Raw genomic sequence first — 27,836 nt, 5'->3', positions numbered from 1 at the left:
GACATCAAGACAGTGTAGAACTCTTTCAGCCTCTGAAGCAGGGTTCGGAAAGAAGACCGGAAGGGAGATCGACTGATTCAGATGGAATTCGATCACTAACTTCGGTAGGAAAGCCGGGTTTGTCCGAAAGACTACCTTGTCCTTGTGAAAGACCAAGAAAGGATGCTCCGCCGACAATGCCTGGAGCTCACTCACTCTCCTCGCTGATGTAACAGCGACCAGAAAGGACACTTTCCAAGACAAGTACTTGAGGTCTACCATAGCCATTGGTTCAAAGGGTTTATGGCACACCGCAGACATTTAGGTCACATGGCGGGTGCGGATTACGAACCGGAGGGTAGAGGCGTGTCAAGCCAGCAAAATGCCTCTTCACCACTGGGTTAGTTAGAGAATAAGAACACAGGTCTGTAGAAAGGTAAGCGGAAAACGCTGAGAGATAAGTCCTGCATGACATAACATGAACCCCTGACTCTGCTAGGGAGGACACGAAGGACAGCACCGTGTCAATCGTGGCCACCCTCAGATCCAACTTCTTCTCCAAACACCAATGACAGAACCTGACCCATTTACTTCTGTATTGAGATCTGGTCGAGGGTTTCCTGGCTGCCTGGATAATGCGCATGTTATCCGCAGACAAACTCAGATGCTCTAAAGACTTGAACTCAGGCACCATGCCGCCAAGCTGAGCGATTGTGGGGAAGGGTGCCACATCTGTTGTTCCCCTTGGTGAAGAAGATCGGGAGTTACTGGTAACCTGAACGGCGGATACACCGACAGGTGCTGAAGTTCTGAGAACCAAAACCTGGCCGGCCACCACAGGGCTATCAGTAAAAGGGAACAGTTCACAGAGTTCTTCAACTTCCAAATTGTTCGATGAACTAGAGGCAGAGGTGGGAAGGCGTAAGCTCTCATGTTGTGCCATGGAACTCGAGACCATCGCCCAGAGAGGAGGCTACCAGCCACCCTCTGGAGGCATACTGAGGAAGCTTCTTGTTTACCGCCATAGCGAAGAGGTCCACCTCTGGTGTGCCCCAACCCGAGAAAATCCATTAGAGGACCTCCGCCTTCAACTCCCACTCGTAGCTGACCACTGTCCGCCGGCTGAGGGCATCCGCTGTGACATTCAGCTGGCCTGGGATGTCCACTGCAAGCAGCCAGACACCATGAAGCACGGCCCACTCCCAAATCTGGATGGACAGGTCCACGAGGGCGGGAGACTTCGTTCCCCCTTGCTTGTTTCTGTAATACATTGATACCACAATGTCCGTTCTTATGCGGACCACCTTGTTGACTATGAGCGGTCTGAACGCCCTGAGCGCTAGGAAGATCGCCAGAAGCTCCAAATGATTTATGTGCAGGAGCTTGTCCTGAGGCGACCAGAGGTCCGAGACCTGAAGAAGATCTAACGTTGCACCCCACCCGAGGAAGGAGGAGTCCGTCGTGATCGTCACCGTGGGGACCGGGTCCTGAAACCCCGCACCCCCAGACAGATTGCTGAGAGATGACCACCAATCCAGGTCCACTCTCATGGAATCTGGAATCATTATCTGCATGGAATCCGGATCCACTGCCTGACGCCATGAATTCCGAAGAGCCATCTGGGTCCGTCTCATTTTGAGACGAGCAAGAGGAAGAGCCAGTACACACGAGGCCATGAGGCCCAGAAGCCTCTGGAACCAACAGGCCGACATGCTCTCCGACTTCGCAAACATCTGACACGTGGCCAACAGATCTGCCATTCTGTCCCCGGTCAAATACACTCTGCAGTCGATCGTGTTCCAACGAAAACCCAGGAAGATCAGGTCCTGTGAGACTGTCATGGAGGATTTCCGCCAGTTCACCGACAGCTCAAGATGGAACAGGAGCTGAAGGAGAAACTGGAGGTTGCCCGCTGCTGCCAACGGACAAGGGCTGCGTAAGAGCCAGTCGTCCAAATAAGGATACACATGGATACCCTGGAGACGAAGATAGGCCGCAATCACCGACATCATCTTTGTGAAGACACGCGGCGCCGAGCTGAGGCCAAAAGGAAGCACCCGAAACTGGAAGTGCTCCTCTCCCAAAGAGAAGCGGAGGTATCTCCTGTGTGGATTCCAAATCAGCATATGCATGTACGCATCCTGAAGATCCACCACGCTGAGCCAATCGCCCACCTGCAAAGGCCAGCCTGGTTGGGTTTGGGCACCGTAAACAGCCGGGAGTAGAAGCCCTCCCCTCGCTCCCCAAGGGGAACGGGTTCCACAGCTCTGAGGTCCAGAAGTTTCTGAACCTCGGCCTTGAGGGAGGGTGAGCCCGACAGCTGAAAAGGAGGATTGAGGGGTGGGGTAGGGGGTAAAGGTAAGCGGAAGCCTGCTCGAGCGACTGACAAGACCCATCTGTCTTCTGTGATGGTCTGCCACGCCTCCCAATGAGACGCAATGCGTCCTCCCACCGGGGTCTCGTGCGAGCGCGGAAAACCCTCATTTGGCAGGCTTATCGGTGACAGTGCCACCTGAACCTGATGAGGAGGCTGAGGAGCGGGAGAAAAACCACGTACGCTGTTGTCTACGGCGGTTATCCCCCACAGGAGTATCTACTCTGCGAGATTTGTGGTCGAGGAAGCCCCTAAACCCAGAGGAAGGTCGACTTTGCGACAACGGTCTCTGGGATTTGAAAGGAGCTTTAACCAGAACAGACAATGATTTAGCCGTCTGAGTGCTATCCTTGGTTTTGGTGAGCTCTACATAAGTAGAAGAATGAAAAAGCTCCTTGCCATCGAATGGAAGGTCCAACACCTTGTCTTGCACTTCCTTAAACAATTTAGTGGCATGCAGCCACGCCTGCCGTGAGGTATCAACCCCAAGCATCAGGCCCCGAGTCGAGGTGTCTATGTGATGAGCCGCAGCCTCCAGGAGATCCTGGGCCAAGACCCTGGCATCGGAGAGGCCTACTTTGAAATCTTCCAGCTTCTCGACCGGAATGTGCTCCTCAAACTCCGACAGACCTTTCCACATCCGCATGTTAGCTCCCGCCAATATCAATTCGGCGTTGGCCTGCCTGAGCTGCAAGGCCGAGTTGGCAAAGATTTTCCTCCCGAGGGAGTCGAGGAGCTTGTCCTCCTTTGCCAGAACCTGAGTAACCGCTGTGGAAGAGGATGCTGCAGGCCTGGACTGCAAGGTGGCCGCAGCCACCACTGTGGAGGAGGGAGGCGGACAAGACGACAGGGCCACCTCTTCCGAAGAATGCAGCCTGTACCTCGCGTCAATCTTTTTATTGACAAAAAGTCCCGAGTGTGACTTTTCCCAGACTCTTCGGACCTCGGCCAGAACATCTTTCTGCAGGAACAGGCCGGTACGCTCCAAAGGAGATAGGGTGAACACCCCAGTAAGCACGCCCTCCTGCGGAGCGGGTGCCTCGGGCACCGGAACATCTAAGAAACTCATCATGTCCAGTACCCGGTCATGAAAGGCTCTGATAGAGCGGGGAAGGTCCTCGTTGTCCTGATCGCCTTGAGGGTCATCTGACAGGTCAGGATCCTTCTGAGCCGTGTCAGGCACTGCCTTGTCCACTGGGGACAATGGAGGCAAAGGCGGGAAAGCAGGGGGGGGAACCACGGGCAAGGAAGGCGACGGCGGAACCACCGGAGGAACAGGTGGAGCCGGAGGCGCCGGTAGACATATCTCCTTGAAAAGCCCTTTGAAATATTCCCTCATGGGGTCGGTGCGCATAAGAGCTTGAAATTTACCGAAAAAGGCATCTTCAGGAGATTGTTTCGGGACCTGAGGAGGCCTCTCATGAGGTGGACAAATCCAGGGACGTAACGGGGAAGGGTGCCACACCGGCCCCTCCACCGACATATCCACATAAATCAAAGGAGCCGCCCCCGCGGGCAACAAAACGTTGTGCGGAAGAGGCATCTGGGCGTTCCAATCATAAACTTGCAGGTAAGGATGCGCACAAGGGACCTTAGGTTCACCCAAGAGACCGAGCCCTACACCAGAAGACGATGGCGTAGTTGTAGCGGTAGCACCTAAAATGGCTGCCATAGTCGTGGCGGGAACGGGCACCATTTTGTCCTCATCTGAGGGGAACTGCGGAACGTGAGGAAGTGAGGCAGGGGTCCCCGTTGATGGATCAGGGGTCTTAATCTTAGCCTTAACATAAGGAACCTCGGCATATTGCTTTGTATGATGCTTAGATTGCACTGATAGGCCTCCCTCCCACTATACAGGTCTCTCACACCTAGCAGGGGCTCTGTCTTGAAACCGTGCTATGTGATGTTTAGACTGCATGGTTAGGCCACTCTCCCACTGTACAGGTCTCTCAAATCTAGCAGGGGTTCTGTCTCCAAACTGCATTGTGTGATGTTTAGATTGCACTGATAGGACTCTCTCCCACAATACAGGTCTCTCAAATTACCTAACTGCGCTTAGTTCAGTACTCTATCAACCCTGGAAACCCACCACGACCTAACTCAACTAAGTCGCATTCCAGCAGACCATTAACACCCTAACCCCCCCGACAGTGCACCCTTAGGAAACACACCCTACCCATTGACAGAAAAGCAACACTGAGCCAGAGTACACCCCAGCGTATCCACAGAAGGAAAACCGAGGTCACTGCGACAGCACAACACAGCATAGAGGACAAGCTACCTTACTACGCCTGCACTTAAACTGGAATATGGCCCAACCCAGAAAAGGATGCAGAGAAAGAGAACAAGATCGTGCAACAAGAGCCGCGAACACACAACACCGACAGAACCCACAAGAAGCAGCCCCATTGGAAGGAAACACACCTAACATAGCCACAACCGGAACAAAATCTACAAGAGAAAAATCCTTATACCTCACACCCTACCTCGCAACAACCACGGTACACCGACACCCCAACACGGAAACCTCGAAACATGCAAAGAATTTCCTGAAACACGCGGAAAAAAGATGGGAGCACCCAACAAGAGAGTGGGAGGGCTCCGACCCCATTACCCCTAACATCACAAGAACAGAGGGGCAACAACGATTTCCACTACATCCCGCACAATACGGCGAAGCACCAACAACCAACAATTCCACCCCCCACCCAAAAATCGGACTCAATGAAGAAACCACTGCTGATCCTCATCCGAGCACCATTACAGCAGAAACACCAAGACTAATCAGCCCGGTTATCAACTTATTGGACTGCTTCAATGAAGAAGCGGCCGTCGCCGTTCTTCATCCTACCGACATCAATGCGGAAACACCACGAACAGACAACTACAAACTTGAACAAATAAACTCAAAACAAAATCTCACACAGAAAATCCACTGTGACATAATAAACGCAAGGTCAATGTCCAAACATTCAAATGAAATATACGACCACCTGTCAGGAGGCATAGACATCCTATTTGTAACCGAAAAATGGCTTGACGACAACTACAAGATCACCCTCAACAACTGCCTGCCTGAAAACTTCAAATGCATCCAAACAAACAGAAAATCCAAAAGAGGGGGGGGCTAGCAATCGTCCACAAGGAACAACTGCCCATCAAAATGGAAGATCCACTAAACATCGAGAAATGTGAATCCTTAATACTACGACTTTCAGTAAATCCCAAAACTAACCTGAAATTCATCCTGATATACAGACCACCAACCTACGATGCGACTTTCATAGACGCTTTCACGGAAGCAATCACCATCCTAGCCATCAAATACAACCATCTGATCATCCTCGGAGATTTCAACATCTTGTTCGACGAAGAAACCACAACTATACAAAAATCCTTAACCGCCCAACTAGCAGCCATGAACCTACAACAACTAGTCAAAGGAGCAACCCACTCAGCAGGGCACACACTTGACGCAATCTTCACCAACAAGGGTCTCATCATCACTGTACCCCCAATTCAAATACTTTGGATTAACCACCTCATCATTCCATTCATAATCACAACGCCGCTATAACAAAAAAGCAACAAGAAAAAGGACCCATCATGATGAAAAGAAATTGGAGAACCATAAAAAACTCCAACCTAACCGAGCCCCTAGAACTCAGCAAACCACAAGCATCAACCATGGAAGAAGCAGACCTAGACAATAAAGTTGCCCTACTTCATACCTGGATCGCAACAACCCTAGACGACATCACCAAAGACAAGCCCTTCACCCCATCACGTAAGAAAACTACAGCAAAATGCCACCCCACTACTCAACGCCATGAAAAGAAAAAACCGAAAACTAGAATCTGAATGGAGGACCAACAACACCATTGCAAACAAATTGATATTCCTACAACAGATCCGCTCATATAAAAAGGAAATACAAAAAGCGAACAGGAATGACAACCGAATCTTCAGATCACCAAACGCTCAAAAAGAACTATTCAAAATCATAAACGAAATTAAAAAAAACACCAGGCTGCAATAACACGCCAATTTCATTGATGAAACTTTGCGAGGACCTCGGAGACCACTTAAAAAACAAAATAACCTCTATCCAACCCACCACACAGAACAGACCAAGTGATCACAGCTCAAACCCCACCGACACCGACGAGGAACACGCAAACAAGCTACGAAACTTCCCAGAAATATCAGTTGAGGCTTTCGTCAAACTGGTAAAGCAAAGCAACAAATCAAGCTCTCCTGAAGACCCTTGCCCTCCGGAAATATACAAAACAATCCTCAAACAAGGAACCCCCATGGAATACCACAGGAACCTTCTCAACCTCTCAACCTCAACAGGTAAAGTACCACAGGCCTTCAAATCAACCTACATCAAGCCGCTTCTCAAAGACACAACAGGAAACATAGAGGACTTATCCAACTACAGACCCATCTCCCACATACCCTACATAGCCAAACTGCTCTAGAAACGTACGTCTACCAAATAACCCAGGAATTCATAGAAGAGCATTGCCTCCTAGACCAGGCACGAGTTGGTTTCAGACCCATGAGAGGAACAGAATCAGCTCTCCTCTCAATATGGGATTAAGGATTCCCCTGATCTGTCTGCAGCCTTCGACGCTGTCAACCACGCCATCCTCATAAAGCGATTAGGGATAACAGACACTGCCCTACTATGGATCAAATCCTTCCTAACAAACAGAACAGAAACAGTATGTATGAAACCTTTTAAATCCAAACCCAGAGACTCGACGTGCAGAGTACCACAAGGAACATCCTTCTCACTGCTTCTATTCAACATCTACATGTACCTACTAATCAAACTCATCAACAAACATGGCCTCACATGCTACAACTACGCTGACGATACTCAAATACTCTTCAACATACAAGATACCCAAGAAGAAAACACCACACTAGAGAATTGTCTTCGCAACATATTCAACTGGATGAACTTCAACCATCTCAAGATCAACCCAGGCAAAACAGAGATAATGATTGCCTCAAAAAAAGGAGGAAACATCAACTACATCCCCTGGCCAAGAGAGCTTGGCACCACACCAGAACCATCATCAACTGTAAAAAAACATAGGGGTCCTGATGGATAACAACCTCACTCTAGAGCCACAAGTAAACTCGGTAATCAAGAAATTTGTCTTCCTCCTGCAAGCAGCAAAAAAGATCCTACCATTCCTGTTGTTCACCAACAAAACACTTTCCATCATCGCTCTGATCATGTCCAGAGTAGACTTAGACTATGCCAATAACCTATACCTGGGCATGCCCGAACGACTTCTAAAAAAACTGCAACGCATACAAAAAACAACAGCCAGACTCCTCCTCAAGCTACCCAGAAGAGAACACATCACACCCGCGCCAAAAATACTACACTGGCTACCACTAAAACAGCGAATAAAGTTCAAGTCCATGTGCATCACGCACAGAGCAATACAAAAACAAGGTGCACAATTCCTAAGCGACAAACTACACCTACATCGACCGACAAGAACACTAAGATCAAGCACCGACATACGCCTGGAACCAAAACCCTACAACAGAAGAAAACTCGGAGGATCCCCTTTCTCTCACCAGGCACCCAAAACCTGGAACGACCTACCAAAAAATATACGGAACACAACAAACCACCTAGCATGCAGGAAACTCCTCAAATCATGGCTCTTCACAGCGTAACCACAACGGAGACGCACTAGAATGCGCAGACATTAAAACAACAGTGAAAATAACTCCAACCTCAGCCACTCTCAAATTGGACAAACACTCAAACCAAAGAACCAACCACTCGACAGAGCATTAGATATCATGGAAATAGCCACTAAAGGAAGGCTCCAGAGACTGATCACAGACCTAGACCCAGACGAAAGCCCTCAAGTGACTCACCCACTCGTACGTACCGGACGGACCATACCCAGACCGGCAGATGCATTTAGATAGAATTGTGAATGTTAGCATGGCCGCACTTGGATGGAGTTGTGGATATTGGCCTGCGTCGCGTCTGGATGGGACTTTGAATGTTGGCATGCCCGCACTTGGATAGAATTGTGAATACTAGCCTTCATTGCATCTAGATGGGACCTTGAATGTTGGCATGCCCGCACTTGGGTGAATCCTGAATGTGAACATGCCCACACTTGGATGGACTTGTGAATATTAGCCTGTGTCGCAACTAGATAGGACTCTGAATATTGGCATGCCCGCACCTACACTAAACGTGAAGACTAGCACAGGCCACACTTAGAATTGTGGACAATTGGCCTGCGTCGCATCTAGATAGGATTGATTGAGGGATAACATGTTCGCGCCTAGACGAAACTTGAATGTTAGCAGGTGCCACACTTAGAATTGTGAACACCAGCCGAGTAGCATCCAGATTAAGTTATGAATGTTTGCATGCCCACTCCTAGACAGATTTCTAAACACTAGCCTGCGCCGCACCTAGAAAAGTCTGTGAAGGTTGGCATGCCCACATGTGAAGGCAAACAAGTGCCACACTTAGACAAAACTGTGAATGTTAGCATGCTTAAGGTCATGTAACCGACTAACCAATATAGGCTCAAACTCTGCATACTCATCTCACTCAAAAAACTCACACAACCATCTCTTGCACAACAAGCCGCACGCACTTCACAACACTGCAACAACACATAAGCCGGAGCAACAGCACACGCGGACTGACACCGATCCAATACCCGCACCAAAGCTCAGCACCCGGTGTACACCGAGTTGAAGCTGCCAACAGAACACCACTCCTTTCACTATCCTACTCCCTCTTCAGCCTACTAACCAACCCCCCCTTATCACTCACAGATCCGCCAGAGCGCCTCGGGACCAATTCTGTTGGTGACGGTGCATGGTACAAATACCTTTAACATTTAACATTGTTTAGAATTGTGCAATTAAGCACCCTGTATTGTTGTTTTACATTCGTTTCCCATGTGATCCTTCAAGGATTGAAGGGGTATGTATATGTTCTGTATTATAATCCGAGGTATTTGTCTTGGGTGAGCACTAAATGTATCATATGTAGATACTGGGCCTCATCATAAGTCCGGCGGTTGCCATGCCGGTAAATACCAGCATGGCTGCCGCGGAAGTCACGAATAGAACAGCACTCGGCAATGGGCAATTACCGGGGCATTCTGGCTCAGCCAGACCCGGTAATTGCCCATTGCTGGGTGTCAGTAATTATTAGTCCCCATTCCCATTTGAGGCCCATAGGGCTCAATTGGAATGGGGTGGCCGGTAGCATTAGTTATTAACGGTGGCGGTGCTACCATGTAGGTCTACTCGCGGGTGCCGTTCCACCCGGCAGGTCAGACCTGCCGTGCTGAAAGGCACCCACGAGCAGACCTCGTAGTTTGCCAGTCCGGTAACAACGGTACTGGCAAGCTTACCAGTTCTTTTGTTACCGGACCGGCAACCTTGTAACGAGGCCCACTGTCTGTAAATTATTAAGCTTCCTGTAATATGTCTCAAGTTGGATACAAATGATGTTGTATAAAATGTCTCTAACAAAAAGCAACCATTTTTGCAATGTGGTAATCCGTAATAGGAGTGGGTGTATTGGGTTCTGTAACCCTGCTCATTTGGTAGTGATGTTGTTACATAGTTACACATTCACACAACAAACATAATTAATTACAAGTCCCAATGGCTGGGGACCTCTAACCCCAAACGTGACGCACATGTCCTTGCAACAATATGAGGAGGGGAGAAACAAAACAAGTTCCCTTTGAACTGGTGATACATATCTAAATATCCTATCGACCCAGACTTGATGGTGTCCCGATTTCACACTAATCTACACGACTTCCATTTCAACACGCATACCCTCTTGTCAAATCCTGATCATTGCAGAGAAACTGATCGAAATCCATAACCCATATGCTCACTCTGCCCTTAAGCATCCGTTGCACCAGGTTTATTACTCAGCTCCAAACTGACCCTACCAGGTGGCCAGATTTCCGTGGACAATGAATAACATGCTTGCATGTACTTAAAAAGATTGCATCTTCTCTCCACTATAGTCCCACGTTGTTAAAAATAGAGCCTGGCTGTCGCTGACCATTTGATGTTATCACAACTGCCCTCTGCCATGTGGGGACGTTGCAGAAGTAATGCCTGCACCTTCATTTTACAGAACTTGCTCTGCAACTTTAACATTATGGGCCTTCCCGCCCTTCTCATACATCCTCATTAACTATAAGATATTTAAACGATTCTCTAACTTTGAACACTTGTGCCTAGTGACTAAGAAGGTATACATGATTTCCAACATCCCCTTATCATGGGTCCCCTCATTCGAATTGCGCGTTTTACCCTTAGTTTCCCGGAGCCATTCTCAATGGTATTTAAAAATCATTACCTCATAGCCAGGCAGTAACTGACACAAGTGATTCAGTGAAGTCTCCATACTCTAATACCAATCTAACTGTAACAATTTTACTTAAAAAATCAACAACTTAAAACACGAAAGCCGCACCTGCGGCACACAATTTCAAACTAAGGAACACCTTATTTCCTCTCCCAAATTTCTTAATCTTTACCCAAAATCGCTCACCTCGCTCACTTTCACCACAATCACCTCACTTAGCTATTCACTTTAATTATACTCCCACTCTTGCACAAAAGACAGCATATTATCAAAAAACAATGCCTGCCCAAATCCTGTTTACTTCTTCATCTCTTCTTCCTCTCTTTTACAACATTTTCGACAACAATGTTGTCTTTTGCTGACAATGGAAAGATACCCTTCACTACTTCGACTAACCAAGAAAAGCGAGATGAGGGTTCTGTCCGCACAGTTAATAAAGAATGAAGGATGCCAAGAGTATACTCCCGAAAGGTATGTATGGATGGACACACTATATTGATTCCACCTCACCGCTAGGAGAGGGCTCCAAACAACCAGACAAGCAAACCGAAGAGTATCAGGGCAAACCTTACAAAGGACATGCTGGTGGGAATGCCACCTCACAACTCTTAAAATAACAAACTATGGAAACATATATGGAAGAAAAGACTTACAACATGAAACGATTCATTCACTCCTCAAAAGCACTCACCCTTTCAACCCACCTAACCTCATCTGACTCCACACATACACACCTACCTTACCCTTACCAAAACACTCAAATCAAAGAAAACACTCTTTTTCCCCTATTACCCTCTTGCTTTACCCACCAAAGTGCTCTCACGTAAACATCATCCCTGAAGCGCTCCAAAGTGGTACTCCTGCAATTGGGCCTGAACAGCTGGACCGTGGCACCACACCTCCGGAGAGCAGGCAGGCCTTTAGCCAATATGGCGCCTGTTGACCTCTACTTTTATCATGTACTAAAGACCGGTCCCTGCAGAGAGGTGCCACAGCCGATTTGTGCAGACAGAAAACCCCCAATGTCTCGGAAAGCCTGGGGTCCCTTTGTGGACACCAAATGTGCGGGTGAACCTCAGTAACCCAAAGTAGACCCAAAGTAAGCAAGTGTATGTGTGTCCGTAAAGCAAGTTTATTGTACAAACCGCCAGGAGGAGTTAGATAACGCTATGAATTCAAATTTACCAGTTTCCTCAAAACACACAAGTTTACACATTTTATACTTTTTGCAACAGTTAAAAAACATACACATATTTTATTACAAAACAGCACCCATACATGATTGGTCAATCCTATGCAAAGAAATCTAATTCCCCACAATTCCCACGGTCTCATTGGACACATTTATTTAACCACCATCTTCTTTCAACATAAATTTACATCAGCTAATATTTACAGCACACCCCTTTTCGGGATCTTTTCGTAGTTGGTAGGGATGTTACATAGTTACACATTCACACAGCATACATAATTAATTTCAAGTCCCAACTAGCTAGGGACCTCTCACCCCGAACATGATGCACATGGTCTTTGCAAGGGCACTTCGACAATATGAGGAAGGGAGAAACAAAACAAGTTCCCTTTGAACTGGTGATAAATATCTTCCCTGCCCAGACTTGCTGGCATCCTTATTTCACACTAATCTACATGACTACCATTTCAACATATATAGCCTCTGGTCACATCCTGATCATTCCTGAGAACCTGATCAAAACCCATAAACCATATGGTCACTCTGCTCTTAAGCATCCCATGCCCCGAGTTTATTACTCAGCCCCAGACTGACCCTACCAGGTCGACAGATTTCCCTGGACAATGAATAACAGGCTTTTATGTACTTATAACGATTTGTTCTCCTCTCCACAATAATACCAAGTCGTAAAACCTTCAGCATGGCCGTAGCTGACCAGTTGATGTTATTGCAGCTGCCTGCTGCCTTCCCTCAGCCTGCAACCTTGCTCAACCAGCTTTAGTCACACAGAGTTTATCTTGCCAACCTAGGTTTCTGGGCCTGCACAATACCTAGCTATGAGATGACTCACAGCATACAGATTTGTGTATTAGCCATGTACACCATGCAACCCAACTGTTCTAAACAAATGTCCCTTAAAACCCCTGTGTATGTATGTCTGTGCATGTATGTTCAAAACTACTGCGTCTCCTCACAATCATTTCTCCATCTTCAAATCTCTTTTCTCAATTGTGCTTATGAAGCTCCTTGATGCCCAACTTTTAGGCACTATGTGGCATGCCACACACCTACAATGTTTTCCTATTGAATCAGCAGATTTGACATTGCGTTTCTACATGCGTGCAAATCTGAAATGTATCAACTAAACCCAAAGTAACACCAATAGTAACACTTATCCCTTCCTTATTAACTACACTATATACATGCTAAATCTCAACATCGCCGTCAACCCAGTCACCAAATGGCGCATGCAACGCAAACCCTTCTTTCCCATTGGAACCTTTATCGTGTACCTCAACAATGTCTATAGCTTTCAACACAGTCAGTCGGCACTATTTATGGAAGAAGTTAAAAGCTTTGGGATTGACAGCCGGACTAATAACTTTTTTTGGTTTTGAGCTTAACGATAGCTGGAGCCACGGAAGATCTTAACGTACAATTAAGTACTGTTGGTTCACAATCTGTCCCCTCATAAAGTATTATGGGGGGAATGTTGTGCTATCCATATTGTAGGGTAAATAGTGAGCTAAATAGATCTGGAAAAATTTGAACGAAAGCTGTGGAAGGGAATTTTTAACCTTCCCGCTGTTTCCAGTTGCGGCTGATTTTTCTAAAAGGTTTGCACCGGTGGTGCGTGCTGCCATTTTATAGCAAGATTCTAGCTCCACTTCAAGATTCCCTATATTGTGAACTAAAAACACAAATTGCAAAGAAACTTTAGAATTGTATATTGTGCCAATGTAAGTATAGAGTAGAAAGTATTATTAATGAGTGTTGCATATCGACTACTTTGTTGATTTAAAATCCAGCTGCTGAAAAACTTAAACATTTCAACATGGATTGGTTTGAGATGAGAGAACATGACGTACACATGACGTACACTCTATACACAGACCAGAGGTGGGACATGCGCTCATATGGTATATTACCAAAACATCTAAACACTACCCCAAACTCCGATTGGCGCCTGAAGTGTTTAAGATTTAGGCTGAATTTGTTGCCTACGGGTGAGATTAGGGGATCAGAAATACGGCAGAGGATAAAGAACAGAAATGTTAACATTGTAAAGTAGTAGGCATTGTGGAAAACATACCCCATCTTATAGGAATATGCTTGCAACTGCAACCACTCCGGATAAACAGTATTTTTCTACATTTGTGGAGGATATTAGCAGCTAAACACAGAATATGTTTGGAAAAGAGTGGTAGCAGGGAGTGAATTAGGTGTATCCCTTGTTCTCATAAGATTCCTCTCGGCTATTAAATTAGTGTCACTGAACTGAACGAGGACCCACTATATGCACTTTATTAATCCTATTTGTATAATGATGGATATTAAATATGATGTGATTAGGATTTTATGATACAGTAACATGCGCATTTAGCTAAAGTTTTAATCAGGCTTACCATTTGATATGATTTTCATGAAGGTTTTAAAGATTTTATTGTATTCTAACTATGGTGATTAACTTTGAAGTGCACAAAGTTTTCTTAAACTAATAACGCACAATACAAAATAAACAAATAATAAATCAGAGCAAAATCGCACTGTGTTGTCTGAATTCAGAGCTTTGCTATTTCCCTGTTGCGTCTGTGGAAAGGTGGCAGAGCCTCTACGTGGCCCACAGAGAACTCCATTCGGATTAATCACCAATTCTGCCTTAAATGTTTATAACTTTTGTTGTCAAAGTTCTGTTTACTGTACACCACAATGACGCCAGGCGTAGGTGTGTCCAGGCTATATGCAAATCAACCTTATAGAAATAATCTGTTAGGCTACATTTTAATTTTGTAGTTTACGTCTTTGAAAACAAAACACGGGGGTTCATTACAACCCTGGTGGTAGCCATGCCTGTAAAACAGGCACGGCTGCCGCTGGAATTGCATTTTTTTACGGTACCCAGAAATGGGCAATTACCGGTTAATTACGGCCTTGCCGGACCCAGTATTTGCCCATTCCTGGGCGCCGGAAAAAAGTCTTCCCCATTCCCAATGGGAATGGGGAAGCCGGATGCACAGGCACCGTTAACAGCGGTGCCTGTGCATCCGAAATGCTGTGCTTGCGGGTGCCGGTACGGCCATCAGGTCAGTCCTGGCGGCCGCAATGGCACCTGCAAGCAGAACTCATAGTTTGCCGGTCCGGGAACTACAGTACCGGCATGCTTACCGGTACCGTAGTTCCGGAACCGGCATACTTATAATGAGGCCCACTGTCTATGTCTTATGAGTGTTTACTACATATCTGGATTTATCCTTCCAATAATTGCATTTAGGAGAAGTGTATGAAAAGCAAGTTTGAGGACATGAAGAGGCAAGGGGGAATGATAGAGATGTAGAGTTTCTTAGTTGCTAATCTGGAGGTCCTTACCTTGAGGAGTCAATGTGACAAATTCTTGTCGTTTTGTTGGGCTATAAATGACAGAACACTTGTACACTCCTTCATCGTGGACTGTCACACTGGACATCAGCAAACTCGCGTCTCCGTTCTCTATCTCTGTCTCGTTGATGCTTGCCCGTGGTTCCAAGACTTTCAACCCATGAACAAACCTTAGCAATTCTTTTCCGTTAAAGCTCCAGAAGATCGCAAGGTACTTGAGATCCACTGGGAATTTGTCCACGATGAAGGTGCACTCCAAGAAAGCATCAGAGCCTAGAGTGGCCGTCACCGGAGAGATCACAGAGATCTTGAGTTCTGCACCTGAAGGAGGAAAGAGAAGCACTGAGAACAGAATGCTTAGATATTTAAAGCATCTCAGTTATGAAGAGCTCAAGCAACAGAGCTACATTTAGTATGTTGGGCAGATGTGTGGGTCATTATTAAGAATACTGCTGAAGTTGTTATTACTGGTATTATAATACATGAAAGTCTAAAGTATCTGCAAAAAAGATTGTACATGTGATTTTATTCGAGTTAAGTTATGACATAAATTCTAACCCACGATAAGAAAATGATCGTACTACTGAACTCTAAAAACTAATTACGGCTGCAATGTGATGACGCAACTCCTACGGCAAGAGTCAGCAAAGAGGGTGAAAGTCAACCCTCTGCCCAATTTCATCTGGCACTTGATGAAGTGCTTCATAACTTTTCAGAATCTTTTCTTAAGGGCTTTCTTTCTCCGACAATGCAATCATTAGTTAATAAGGAGACATTTATAGAAGTGTAAGCAGTACATTGTCTCTGGCAAATCTCAGATTCTGGTGTGCCAGGTGGTTCATTCTTTTATAAATTGTCTCATTACAAAAACAAATGCTGTTCTTCATGGACACCCAGCATAAACCAGCCTTCTAGTATTGCTATATCTATTTTAGACTTGTTAAAATAAAAATTAGGACTACAAGTGGACTGTGGCAGCCAGCACAAACATAGGACTACACTTCGGTAGAGTGAGGGCATGTGGTTAGATATTGCATTTTCCCAGTTTGTATTATCATAACTTTGGCAGCAATCGCATAGCTTGGACTGCTAATCAAGTTCACCAAAGTTTGAAAGACTATTTGCCCAACTGAAAGCCATGCCATAAAGCATGATTGCATTGAATTGAATGTAAAATGTTCGGAGCACAATTTATTTGCCCTGTTATTCGAGGAGACGTACAGGCATAGAGTCACTGGCATCAGTCATTTGAAGTGGAAGTTCTTATTGGGCTCCACGTGGGGGTGGGTGGTTATTGCAGATCTCGTGCAACCCATTGTGTCCATCCCGACCCATTTTCCTCCAACACATTGATTGTTCATGTTAACTAAATGCAAACCAGGTGTGGCTGACCAGAGCGCGACCAGAGCAAAGACAGATCGATTGAATTGAGGGGTTCAGTGTTTTTAATTGTTCAAAGTAGAATGCAAGCAGCAGCGAAAGAGACATTACACGAAGTGATGATTGAACATTGTCATACCATGTGTCCTGTAGGAATGTCACTATCACTCTTAGAGCCCATTGCCCATGGGGTTGGAGGTGGAGGGATGAAGATAGGCTATTTGGGGGTGCTGGAATTTCAATACACCATGTTAAATATTACCGTTTTTACAAACTGTAACACATCAATAGCTTCAGCTGTGCTACCCACCAATCATTGGTCAGCTCACAAAGTTATACAATCCCTAGATGCTCACAGGTGTAACAGATCATTGGTTTAATTTGAGCGCAACCCTTTGAGTGGCAAAATGGTGTGCATTCTCTGCAAAAGAAACTACTAAATATAAGGACATTTTCTGATTGTACTTATGTTATAAACTGACTTTCTAAAATTGGACAATGCTCATTTCTAATGATCAATTCCGGTATATGCTGATGTCATAATAAGAATGCAACATTTGTCTTACTGTTGTAAGGGGTCCACGGCTGGCTACTCAGCTTCCATATCAGAGGAAGGGCGTCTGGCATCTTCCTTGGGGACTATGCCGTTGCGGCACGCTCCAAATTCAGTTTCCCTATGAGTCGTGGCAATGGAGCTTGGCCGCTGCACATGCAGTGACGTCAGCATGCACCCAGTCCTCCAGTGTCGAGCAGCTCATAAGACGCTGGTTTCTTCAGCACAGTGCTCCTCAATGGATCTCCTGTTTCCTGAGTAGCGTGTTTTCTTGGTTCTTGGATTTCATTCTTCGTGCAATTGACCCAGACTGCCTTTGGTTTTCCTTATTGGAGTTTCCCTGTATTTGTTTGCCTTGAATTGATACTTGGATTTTGGACTTGGACTGTCTTTGATTTTCCCTATTGGATTTTCCCTGATCTAGTGGCCTTGTATTTCGTGTTTGGGATTCCGCCTTTACTACTCCTTGAGTCCCCTGTAAAACTTCTGCTTGAACCTTCTTACCTTCTCTACTCAGGTAAACCAGATTCATGATGTGTTGCTGGGATTGGCGAAAGTCTGGGAACCTTTCTGACTGCTTCTCCCTTCTCTTTCAGCTTCATGCAGGGGGACCTTTTAGCAACCCTGTCTCGACTTTTCAGGGTACACAGTCAACCACAGTTTCTGTCATCATCTGGGGCACTTTTGTGGTCAGGAAGGTTTTGGCGTTACCAGGTCGAGTGATCCCTATGCTCTCACAGCTCTATGAGAGGCTCAGAAATGAGAGGCAGACACAAAGTTGTTATGTTTTCAAAATCAGACATCTTTATTAAAATAAAGGGGTTGGATAAAGGCCTTTCTGTCCCTAGACTAAAGTAAGTTTCTCTGCCTAGGAAACTAAAAATAAAGATACGTCTGTGTCTTCGTTGTAAAAATTATGCAAATTGCCCTTGTTTCCAAAACACAGCTGACCGCCACGCTTGAAATGAACAATTAAAGGTGAATGGTAAATGTTTCTGATTTTAATTGAGCAAAAAGTGTACATAAATCAAAGATAGAACATGTAATACTTGAACCCAGGGTTTGGTTCCCTTCCGCAAGATAATTTCAGGTAGGATAGTGAAAGTGTCCTTCTCAAACAATGATGTCTCTTTCACACAATGTCTCTTTCACACAACACTTTCTTAAGGATGGTAAACATGTCTCTTCTTCAGTAAAGTCTTTAGATCATCTAGTGTTCTCTCCTGCCAGATATCTTTTCACAATGTCTTTTCGATTCATGTTTTATATGGATTACCTGGTATACTCCCCTGCCAGGAATCATTACCTCTGGGTCTTGCAGATCCACTGGTATACTCTCCTGCCAGGTAACTTTCCCCCAAACGGGCTCACTGCCTGATGTGATTCTTTCAACAGGTCGTGCTACAATGTTCTCTTTGTCTTTTAATATAACACAGTTGTATTCCTTCACTGTTTATACTTCATTGGCTTCAGGCACTACTTGTTCCAACTTCCCCCATATTGACATCTCAAATATGGATACTTGTTCAAGTTCTGTCTGTTAACGTCTTAGCTAGTATTCATTTTCTTGTGGCAACGCTTGTTACATTTAACCCAAATGGGCATCTAATATAAAGAGACTTGTACAGGTTTTGTCTTTCAACTTCTTCATTAATGTGCATCTGCTGATGATAATATTTACTCCAACTTTCCACATATTGACTACCCTTATATGAGGATTTGTGTAAATTTTGTCTTTTTAATTGACTTGGTCGGTATTCAAAATAAGTGTTCAATTCTTCATTTGCCTGTCGACATGCCCCACAGTCCCCAACACCAATGGGCAGACTTACCAGTGTTTGATGGTGTCTCTGGACCAATGCACACTGCTGCAGCAAAGTTTTGACTCTTCCCCTGCTTTGCAGGCCCTCATTTGGTTCCCACGCTGGCTTTGCATTCATTGAACAGAGGATAGAACAGGTCAATGTGCTGGGCTTGGAAGCACAACCACGGAGAGCAACAGAGGTTTGAATCCCAGATCTGTGTTAAGAAACCAAACTCGGGTATGGTATTAGGCGCGTTATAAAAAAACAATGAAATAAATGCATTTACCGGTGGTACTGAGGTTGTTAATAAGACTGAGTCTTCAACAGCCTTGCTGCTGCATTCGGCCTTCCAGTGTTTCTTCCAAGGTAAACATCTTCACGTCTCTCCGGTAAAGTATGCTCACAAGCAGTTGCTTGTAAGCATCTGTCTCTCCCAGCATGGCCCATCTCTGTGAGTCTTCTTCTGCTGTCGGTTCTGCCTTCCGATTCGCCCACCCTGTTTCTCTTTTCTCCTCTCCTTATTTGAAGATGTTCAACCTGTTTAAATGTCTGTGCAGCTGATTTCCATTGTGGTATGTAGTCCGCACGTTTAGCTTGGTGTTTCAATCAATCCACATGAACTAATTCTTCCTCCTTCTCGTTTCACTACTTGAGGCTTTATTGGAGTTGAAGTTCATTGGAGTTTTAGACTTTTTAAAGTTATTTTGCACAGGATCCACCATTACAGTACCACTCCCAGGGTCAGGATCGGCCTTCCCCAGGCCATGTGGGAGGAGATCATCACAGAGGAATCAGTGATGGCTCCACATGATTCATCACATACCCTTTCGCTAATGTTGCTGGTTTTCATAGCCACTGTTAGGAACCGGGAAAGGAAATCCACATTCCCTGTTTTCCTTTTTGATGTTCTACAGTGAAACAATAGGCTGTAGCATGAATTCCTTATTGAAGTCAGCTACCTTCAACACAGGTTTACTACACAAGATATGTTTCAGTTTATTAAAACATAATTGATCTTTAGGATGCAATTTGTTTTTCTGAGGTTCCACATTTTCATAGTTTAACTGTCGGAGGAGAGGTTATAGACGAGAAATTAGGAATAAACCGTCTATAATATACAACTAACCCTAAAAAAGCTCATAGCTCTTTCTTGGTTTTGGGAGAAGGGGTTTCTTTAACTGCTTTGACTTTTTCAGTCTGGGGTTGAACTAGTCCATTTCCTGCAAAGAACCCAAGGTATTTTAGACTTAGCAAGATTACATTTATTTGGATTTGCATAAATCCTGCTTTCTGAGGGCTCTAGTAACAAGGTATATGTTCTTTATCATCAGCGAAAGGAAGCATAGGGTCAAATAACCTGATCCATTAACCTCTGAAAGGTGGTTGGAGCCCTGTGCAAACCAAAAGGCAAAACTTTCAATTGAAAAAGACCCAGGGGAGTGGAAAAAGATGATTTTTTTATCTACAGGATTAACTGGAACTTACCATTTTCCCTTAAATACATTGTGGAGAGATGCACTGCATTTCCCAACCTGTCAATAAGATCATCAATTCCAGGCATGCAATAACTGTCAAATTGGGAAACCTTGTTGACCTTTCTAAAATCAATGCAAAATCTCCATGATTGATCTGATTTAGTGACCAACACAATAGAGGAAGATCATGGGCTTTGAGAACTCTAATTAAATGATATTCTTTCTACTGTCAGGGATTCAATAAGGTTTTAAATGAATAACCTTCCATGGAGAGGTGCAGATGTAATGATATGACCCTTTCACTCTTCCTGGTTCTGTTCTATAAACATCAGGGAACTGTTCCAAAATATCCATTAACACTTGTTTGTGACTCTGGGAAGGCTTCCCCTGCTTTGCAGATCCTCATTCGGGCCCCAGGCCAGCTTTGCATTAATTCGCCAGTGGAACTTAGGTTGTTTAACAAGATTGTGTCTCCAACAGCCTCGCTGCTGCTGTCAGCCTTCCAGTGGTCCCTCCAAGGCATTTGCTGCACTTGTCCCAATCTCACATTTCTCTGGTAAAGTATGCTCACAAGTGGTTGCTTGTAATCGTCAGTCTCTCCCAGCACGATCCGTCTCTGTGCGTCTGATTCTGCCATTGGTTCTGCTTCCCGCTTTGCCTGCTCTGCATCTCCTTCTCCTCTCCTTATTTGAAGGTATTCATTATGTTTAAATGTCTCGCACAGCTGATTTCCATTGTGACAACTAGTCAACTTCTCAAAACTGCGCCAAATAGAGATTCAAACAATAATTTAATTAGTTAGCATAGTGTCATTTTTATCATATTTTGTGATGCCCTCAAATTTGACACGTATTTCGGCTGATTACCATTCTTTTTCAAAAACGGGTATAATCTGGAGTTATTCACAATTTAGTTTGTTCCATGTGCATAAACACAAATTCCATATTCAGTCATAACAGTACAACATATTGAATATATGTTACAGTTCATGAATTAGTAAGAAACAACAAACAATTCAGTTTGTTATATACGAGTTCATAGATCAACCATAGTGACAGCACAGAAAATATGGGGTTGGTGTGGATGAGGATTGTTAGGACAAAGAAAGACGGAAAAAAAACTGTGAATTGAGAAGTCAGTTAAATAATTAGACTCAAAGAAAATTCTTTAAAAAAAATTCATAAGAGAAACCTGAAAGCGATTTTTGATGAAGTAATGGTAATGTGCTTACCCAAATTTTGTTTGTAGCATTATATGTAGTGGGTTAAATCCCTCATTCTCTGAAAATAATAGTAAGCTGCCCATTAGTGCGAGGAGTCACTTACATTGGGCTGCTGAGCAGCAGATTTCCTCGTTTTTACAATGGAATCTTATATACAAGGTAAGTAAAACATGAGATCGTAATATGCCATTAATAAAATTGCATTGGACGGTTGAACAGCAAGTTGCCTCGTTTTTGTAATGGAATCATATATGCAAGGCAAGTCAATCAAAAAATCTCAACGAGCTAGAAGCGCTCGTAGTGAGAATATTCCTACTGCATTATAAATATGCGTATGCACTTGCATTACAGTACTATGAGTGTGGCCACTAAAGCCGCAGTTGGTGTAACTTGATTTCCTCGAAGAATATCTATTTAGCCTGTAATGGCGTTTTTCCTGCATCGTACTGTGCTGAAATTATATAGAAATGGATTTAAATCTAAATGTTTCGATATCGCAGCTTACCTTACTGCTAATTCATGTTCAGAAATGCGTCGACTCTTGCTGAAGCGGGAGCTCGGCGCCATAACTTAAGTTGTAGTGTTCGGTTGTCCAGGTAACTAAACACAAAGTTTCCACGTCGCCATCGCAACGCGTAGAGTTTTCAGTAGTCCTACTTCTTTGCTACTAATAAAATGTAATGGGGCAGCCATCTTTTTGTGGAGTATGAGTGTGTGTTATTGCACTTAATCTTATCGCGTAGTTGTATTACCCCTGGAGTTGATTTGTAAATTGAGATGTCATAGATTAGATTAGTTATGAAGTATGAATCTAATAATAATTTGAGTGATTCGAATTTAACATACCCTTATTGTGATATAGATTATATATTTTTAGACGGGCAGCAGCCCCCCCTTCCCTATTTAGTCTTATTCCAATGTACAAAGATACCCATAATTAGTTAGCTGGTGCTTATACAAAGACAGCTAAGAGTAAAAAGTGGTAGTACTTACACCTAGTTCCATGATCTGATATATCCGTGTGCACTGTGGGTGCAAGATAGTTGAAAAATAATAAACCATGTGGACAAAAAGATTGCACAACAAGTATATACAATACAGTTCAACTTGAGCTCTTGTGTAAATATGTTATCAGAATTAATACATTTTCAATTTTACACCTATTATGTAATGTTATATACAGCTGATATTTTCAAAGGAAAGAAATCATCTCATTGCCTGAGTTCAACCCTGTTACGGTGGTATTCAAAAAACAAATAATTCTTGCTTTAGCTTGTCATAGTCTCAAAAGTCTATCAGCCCCTCTCCTTGCTTGAGAAATATGTTGCAGCCCTATAAACGTCATAGTTGTTTTTTCTTCCATCTAGTGGTGTGTCTGCCAATGGTGAGCTAAAGGGAACTCCGCAAAAGGATTCGCGAGTACATGGCAACAATTGGGAAGGTATGACATTTGTTGTGTTTGTGTGGTTTTCATAACGTTTGACCCATTTGCTGGTGCCCTTTGTCACACAACCCTTTCATTTCCCAAATGTGCCCTACATTTAGTCGCTGCTTTAGGCACCATACACTTTTGTATCCTGCTCAAGTCACCTACCCATGAAAAGGTCTGCCTGTGCTCTTTCCACAAATGTATGCTTGCCGTTCCTGACCACATTGGTTTTCCTGATTTATACATGCTAATTACGTCTGTTCAGGCCATAAGCATAAAACTCCTGTGTACCACGGCTCAGTGTTTGGCTTGTGGTATTGCTTGTTTTGTGAAACACTACAAAAAATGTGTTCTTTCCTAACTGCAAGAACTGGGGGAATGTAGCGGAGCATGGTTTTTCTCAAAATTCATAGAAGCCATTGCCATACCAAGCCAACCATGTCCACCACATACCTTTTTTTCGGTCATTTTCCCGCTTTTCCCCCAATCTATGGCATTTTCCGCTACCTAGTTGTTGCCTGACGTACGCAAATCACCCCTTCCTAAACTTGGAACTTTGTGTACTTTTCAGAAATGTATGCCTTTCTGTCCTCCGATTCGGCTTTCCTACCCTTTTCTTCCATTCCATCCATGCATGTCCAAATGGAAAAAATGGCCAAAATCACCTACCTTTCACAAAACGGTTGATAACCACATCAAAATAATGTTTTTTCGTTTCCACTAAACCTGTTCCTGAAAGCCAGGCTTCTTTGTACATCATTTTATTCGCATTTTTTGAAAAAACACAAAACTTTCGCCCTTTTTGGTTATTTTCTCTCACCCCCCTACAGCAACCTAGGATTCCTGGTTGGCGTTACGACCACCTACATGTGGAGAAGATAGGGGCCAAATTTGGCCGCGATATCGCATGTAACAAAAAGGTTACAAGGCATTGAATGGCCACATATCACCAAAAAAGGCCTTGGTACTGGGGGGGAAATACCCATGGCACTTAAAGGGTTTAACACAATTACATTTTCGTTGTATATCAGCCACAGTTTTTTATTAATTTTATTTATATGAATGTAAAGTTTAAGGAATGGCTTAAGGTTTTCGTTGTTGTAAAACCATATGATGCATAACAAAAATGTTTTTATATATTTTTGTATTTTAAAATATTGCATTGTTTTATAAGGGTGGAATGTTGTTTATTCTTTTATTTTGGGATGTGTAATTATGTTATTAATTGCTGTTGTTTTTATGGGTACTTTTTGTATTCCCGAAATAAACTTTCTACTACTACTTATCTCTCTAAACCTTTTGAGTGTTTGGTGTATACCCAACTCTCTATCTATCTGGATCTCAATTCTTGGCTTCCACCTTCTCAATCTGGATTTAGCCCCCTCTCCAACCCACGGTAACCACCCTTCTCATTGTATCTAACTCTGTGCTAGCTATGCCATGCAATCTTCCATCTTGACCTCTCGTTGGCTTTCAACACTGTTAACTAGCACCTTCTTCTCACTTCCCTCACTTCTCTAGCTCTTTTGGTTCTGTTCTTGCTTGGTTGCACTCTTATTTCTCAGATTTCTCAGTCACTTGGTCTAACAAATGTCCGTCCCCCTTTCCACTAAAATATGGATTTCCTCCAAGGGTCAGTCCTAGTCCCCCTCCCTTTCTCTCTCTATAACTCTTCTCTAGCTAATATTAATTCCTTTGGTCTCTTCTCAGACTTTCACGCTGACGATCCCCTGATTTTTCTATCTTTTTTTTCCTTCTCCGACTCCATCCATGCAAAGATCATTGCCTGCTTACGCTCTATCCAGTCTTGGGTGCACTCCCATCTCCTACACCTTAACTCCTGTAAAACGGAAATTCTCTATTTTCCCTCTACCTCTATTCCTCCTCCTATCCCCCATTCTCCCATTTCTTTTCCCCTTCTATGTTTCCAGTTTCTCTGCACGTCCTTAATCTTGGTGTTATTTTCACCTCATTGCTCCTGTTTTCGATCCGCATTTTTATTATCGCTCACTTTTGCCACCTCTCCCATCACAATATTTAGAAAGCTTGTGCTTTTCTCACTTTTCAGTGCCACTAAACCTTGTATTTTGTTTGACCATGGTTTTCTCACATTGATTACTGTAATTCTCTTTTGCTCGGTCTACCAGACTCCAGATTTCTCCCACTCCACTAAATTTTCAACAAATCTGATTGTACCCTCTTTCTTTTCTCTGCACGCTCTCCATGGCATTGTGGTCATCACTTGAGACAGGCCACTGTAGGTCGTAGTTCTGGGCTCTGAAATGCCACCCATGAGGAGTCCCGGATGGCACCAGGCGTTGCTGCCGTCTCTCTGTGCTTCTCCCCTCGCTGGCGATCACAGATGCTGTGTATAGCACATGCATCTGCATCGTTCCATTAAAAAAGTTATTCTGCATTGTATTGCTTTGCGGGCCTTGTATTGTGCTGCGTCATGTTTATCGTTTCATTGCCGAAGCAGCAGCCGATCCCACTTTCGTCCCCTGTGGTGTCCCACAAGGTTCCTGCATTTCTCCTCCTCTCTATAAAATCTATACCAAACCTCTTTTTAATCATCTAGACAACCTCGGCATCCCATACACCAATTTCACAGACGACACGCAGATCCTCTTACTCATCTCTGGCAACTATCTACAAGATGACACCTCTGTTAACTGTATTCATGACTCCATTGAGATCTGGATGGCTAACCACCCCCTCTGCCTAAATGACGAAAAAACAGAGCTGCTCATTGTAGGCCCCCACACCCCCGATTGAAGAGCCAGGACCCTGCATTTGCTTCCTTCAACATTGACGGCATCTCCCTCCCCGTCTCAAAACACGTAAAAACCTTGGGGGTCCACCTTGATGCAGAGCTTAATATGAGTAAACATGTCAATGGCCTAGTGTCCTCTACAGGTTACACGGCTAGGCTCATCAACCACAGCAGACAATTTCTATCTCCCGACAACTGCCTAACACTCATTAGAGCCATCATAGACCGTAAACTCGATTACTGCAACGAATTACTCGCAGGCACCTCCGCTAAGAACCTATCCAGAGTACAACTGGCACAGAACAATGCGCTCAGAGCAGGCCGGGGCATTAGTTGCTCTGATCTCCCATGCAAGGTGTGAAGCCTACTTGCTCCCCGTTAAAGCACTGATTGAATGTAAGATCTTAACCATCACCTACCGGAAACAACTGTGCTCGTGAATCCAGCCTTACAGTTACTGCTCCTAACCTTTGGAACACTCTCCCCCCAGCAATCAAAGTTGAACCGTTCTACTGAGTCTTCAGGAAACTTCTAAAAACTTGGTAATTCAACAAATATGTCAGATGCACTGAGTGGGGCGTAACTAATATGGCTGATGCGCAACGGATAAAAGCATTTCACAACAATCAGGGCCCCCCCTTGCTGTCTTACTATTGCATCCCATATTGTCACCTTGGTTGTTTTGCCGATATTGACACTGTTCAGTACACGCCACTTCTACTCTGTGAACAGTGTAACATTGATACAGTGTGATCAGTGACAGCACTGAGTGAGTTCACGTGTTTGGGGCTGAGATCAGTATGCTCTGGGCAAGTCGTACAAGCCTTTTACCCTAGTGGATGAAAAGCATGTACAGTCAGTTGTGTCATAGTGGTATTGTCGTAAACACTGCGAAGTGAATATGCGCTATGCCGGGGTATGGTGACAGGATATCATGAATGCCTATTCTCTGTCCACGTGTGCTGATGGAGACCGACACTGCCAGGATCCCCAAACACACTTTTGTGCCCAAACTTTGTGAATGATTTAAATCACAGCGGAAATGCTGAGTACTAAGTGGCAGATAAAAGGAGCTGCATTTAAACTGTACCCAAGGCTCTACATATAGTGTTTCTGATCGTTTAAAGCGCCAATTACAGCCGTCATGTTGCCAGGATGCGATTTGCAAGGCTAAATGCATGAGTGTTCCAACACGATTTTGGTTCCAAACACAGGCATCAGTACAGAACCTTCGAACATGAACCCTACGAGTGATGCCACCACACATGACATTACAAGGCCAGTCTTGGGTGTGATTTCTTGTATTTTTAAATGTGTGAATTCTAGTATTTCCATGTCTTGCAAGGAAGCTGTTACCCGGAAGCGACTGCTGCAGTCCAACTCACGGGTTGGTCACAATTTCAGTTCAGATTACACCCCCTGCATGCAAAATTGTCCATCGGGTGGCATCACTTGGCTTTGCCTTGTCATCTGGTTTGGCCACTTACTTCACCTTAATGCCACGCTGTGTAACTTACCTTTGCCTTACCGCCTGACACTGTCACTCCAGTTTGCCTTCTTGCCTATTAACATAATTGCTTTCAGGTGCTTTCCTGATGACACCGTTTACTTTCTTTCCGTCCAACTGGCCTTTATGTTGCAACCTAGTTGTATCGCTTACTTTCGAGTTGTCAACCGGTGATATCACTGCATTGTTGTTGGTCATTTCCCTCCAGGTTGTGTTGTCAAGTGGTGCATTTGAGGGTCTGCAACCTTTTGTCTCTGAAAACGTTTTGGTCCACAACTCCCATCAGTCCTAGCTTGCATATGGTGCGACAGCATGGGAGTCAGAGCCTAAACACCCGGAGAGCCGGCGGTTGCAAAACATTA

The 27,836-nt window shown here is 44.4% G+C and overlaps 1 protein-coding gene across 1 annotated transcript in view; it reads right to left on the bottom strand.

The window, feature by feature from the left end:
• LOC138498041 (uncharacterized) overlaps positions 1 to 27,836 on the bottom strand; it is a 458,173-nt gene that overhangs the window by 383,453 nt on the left and 46,884 nt on the right. The window contains exon 2 of the mRNA XM_069621879.1: positions 15,322 to 15,651. Within this exon, the coding sequence (XP_069477980.1) occupies positions 15,322 to 15,651 (330 nt within the window). The remainder of the gene's footprint in view (positions 1 to 15,321; positions 15,652 to 27,836) is intronic.

This window comes from Ambystoma mexicanum, chromosome 5q, assembly GCF_040938575.1.
Source record: "Ambystoma mexicanum isolate Mex_15411 chromosome 5q, UKY_AmexF1_1, whole genome shotgun sequence".
In the NCBI taxonomy this organism is placed as follows: domain Eukaryota; kingdom Metazoa; phylum Chordata; class Amphibia; order Caudata; family Ambystomatidae; genus Ambystoma; species Ambystoma mexicanum.
The sequence above is the reverse complement of the archived record's forward strand: the minus strand, read 5'-3'. Positions and strand labels throughout refer to the sequence as shown.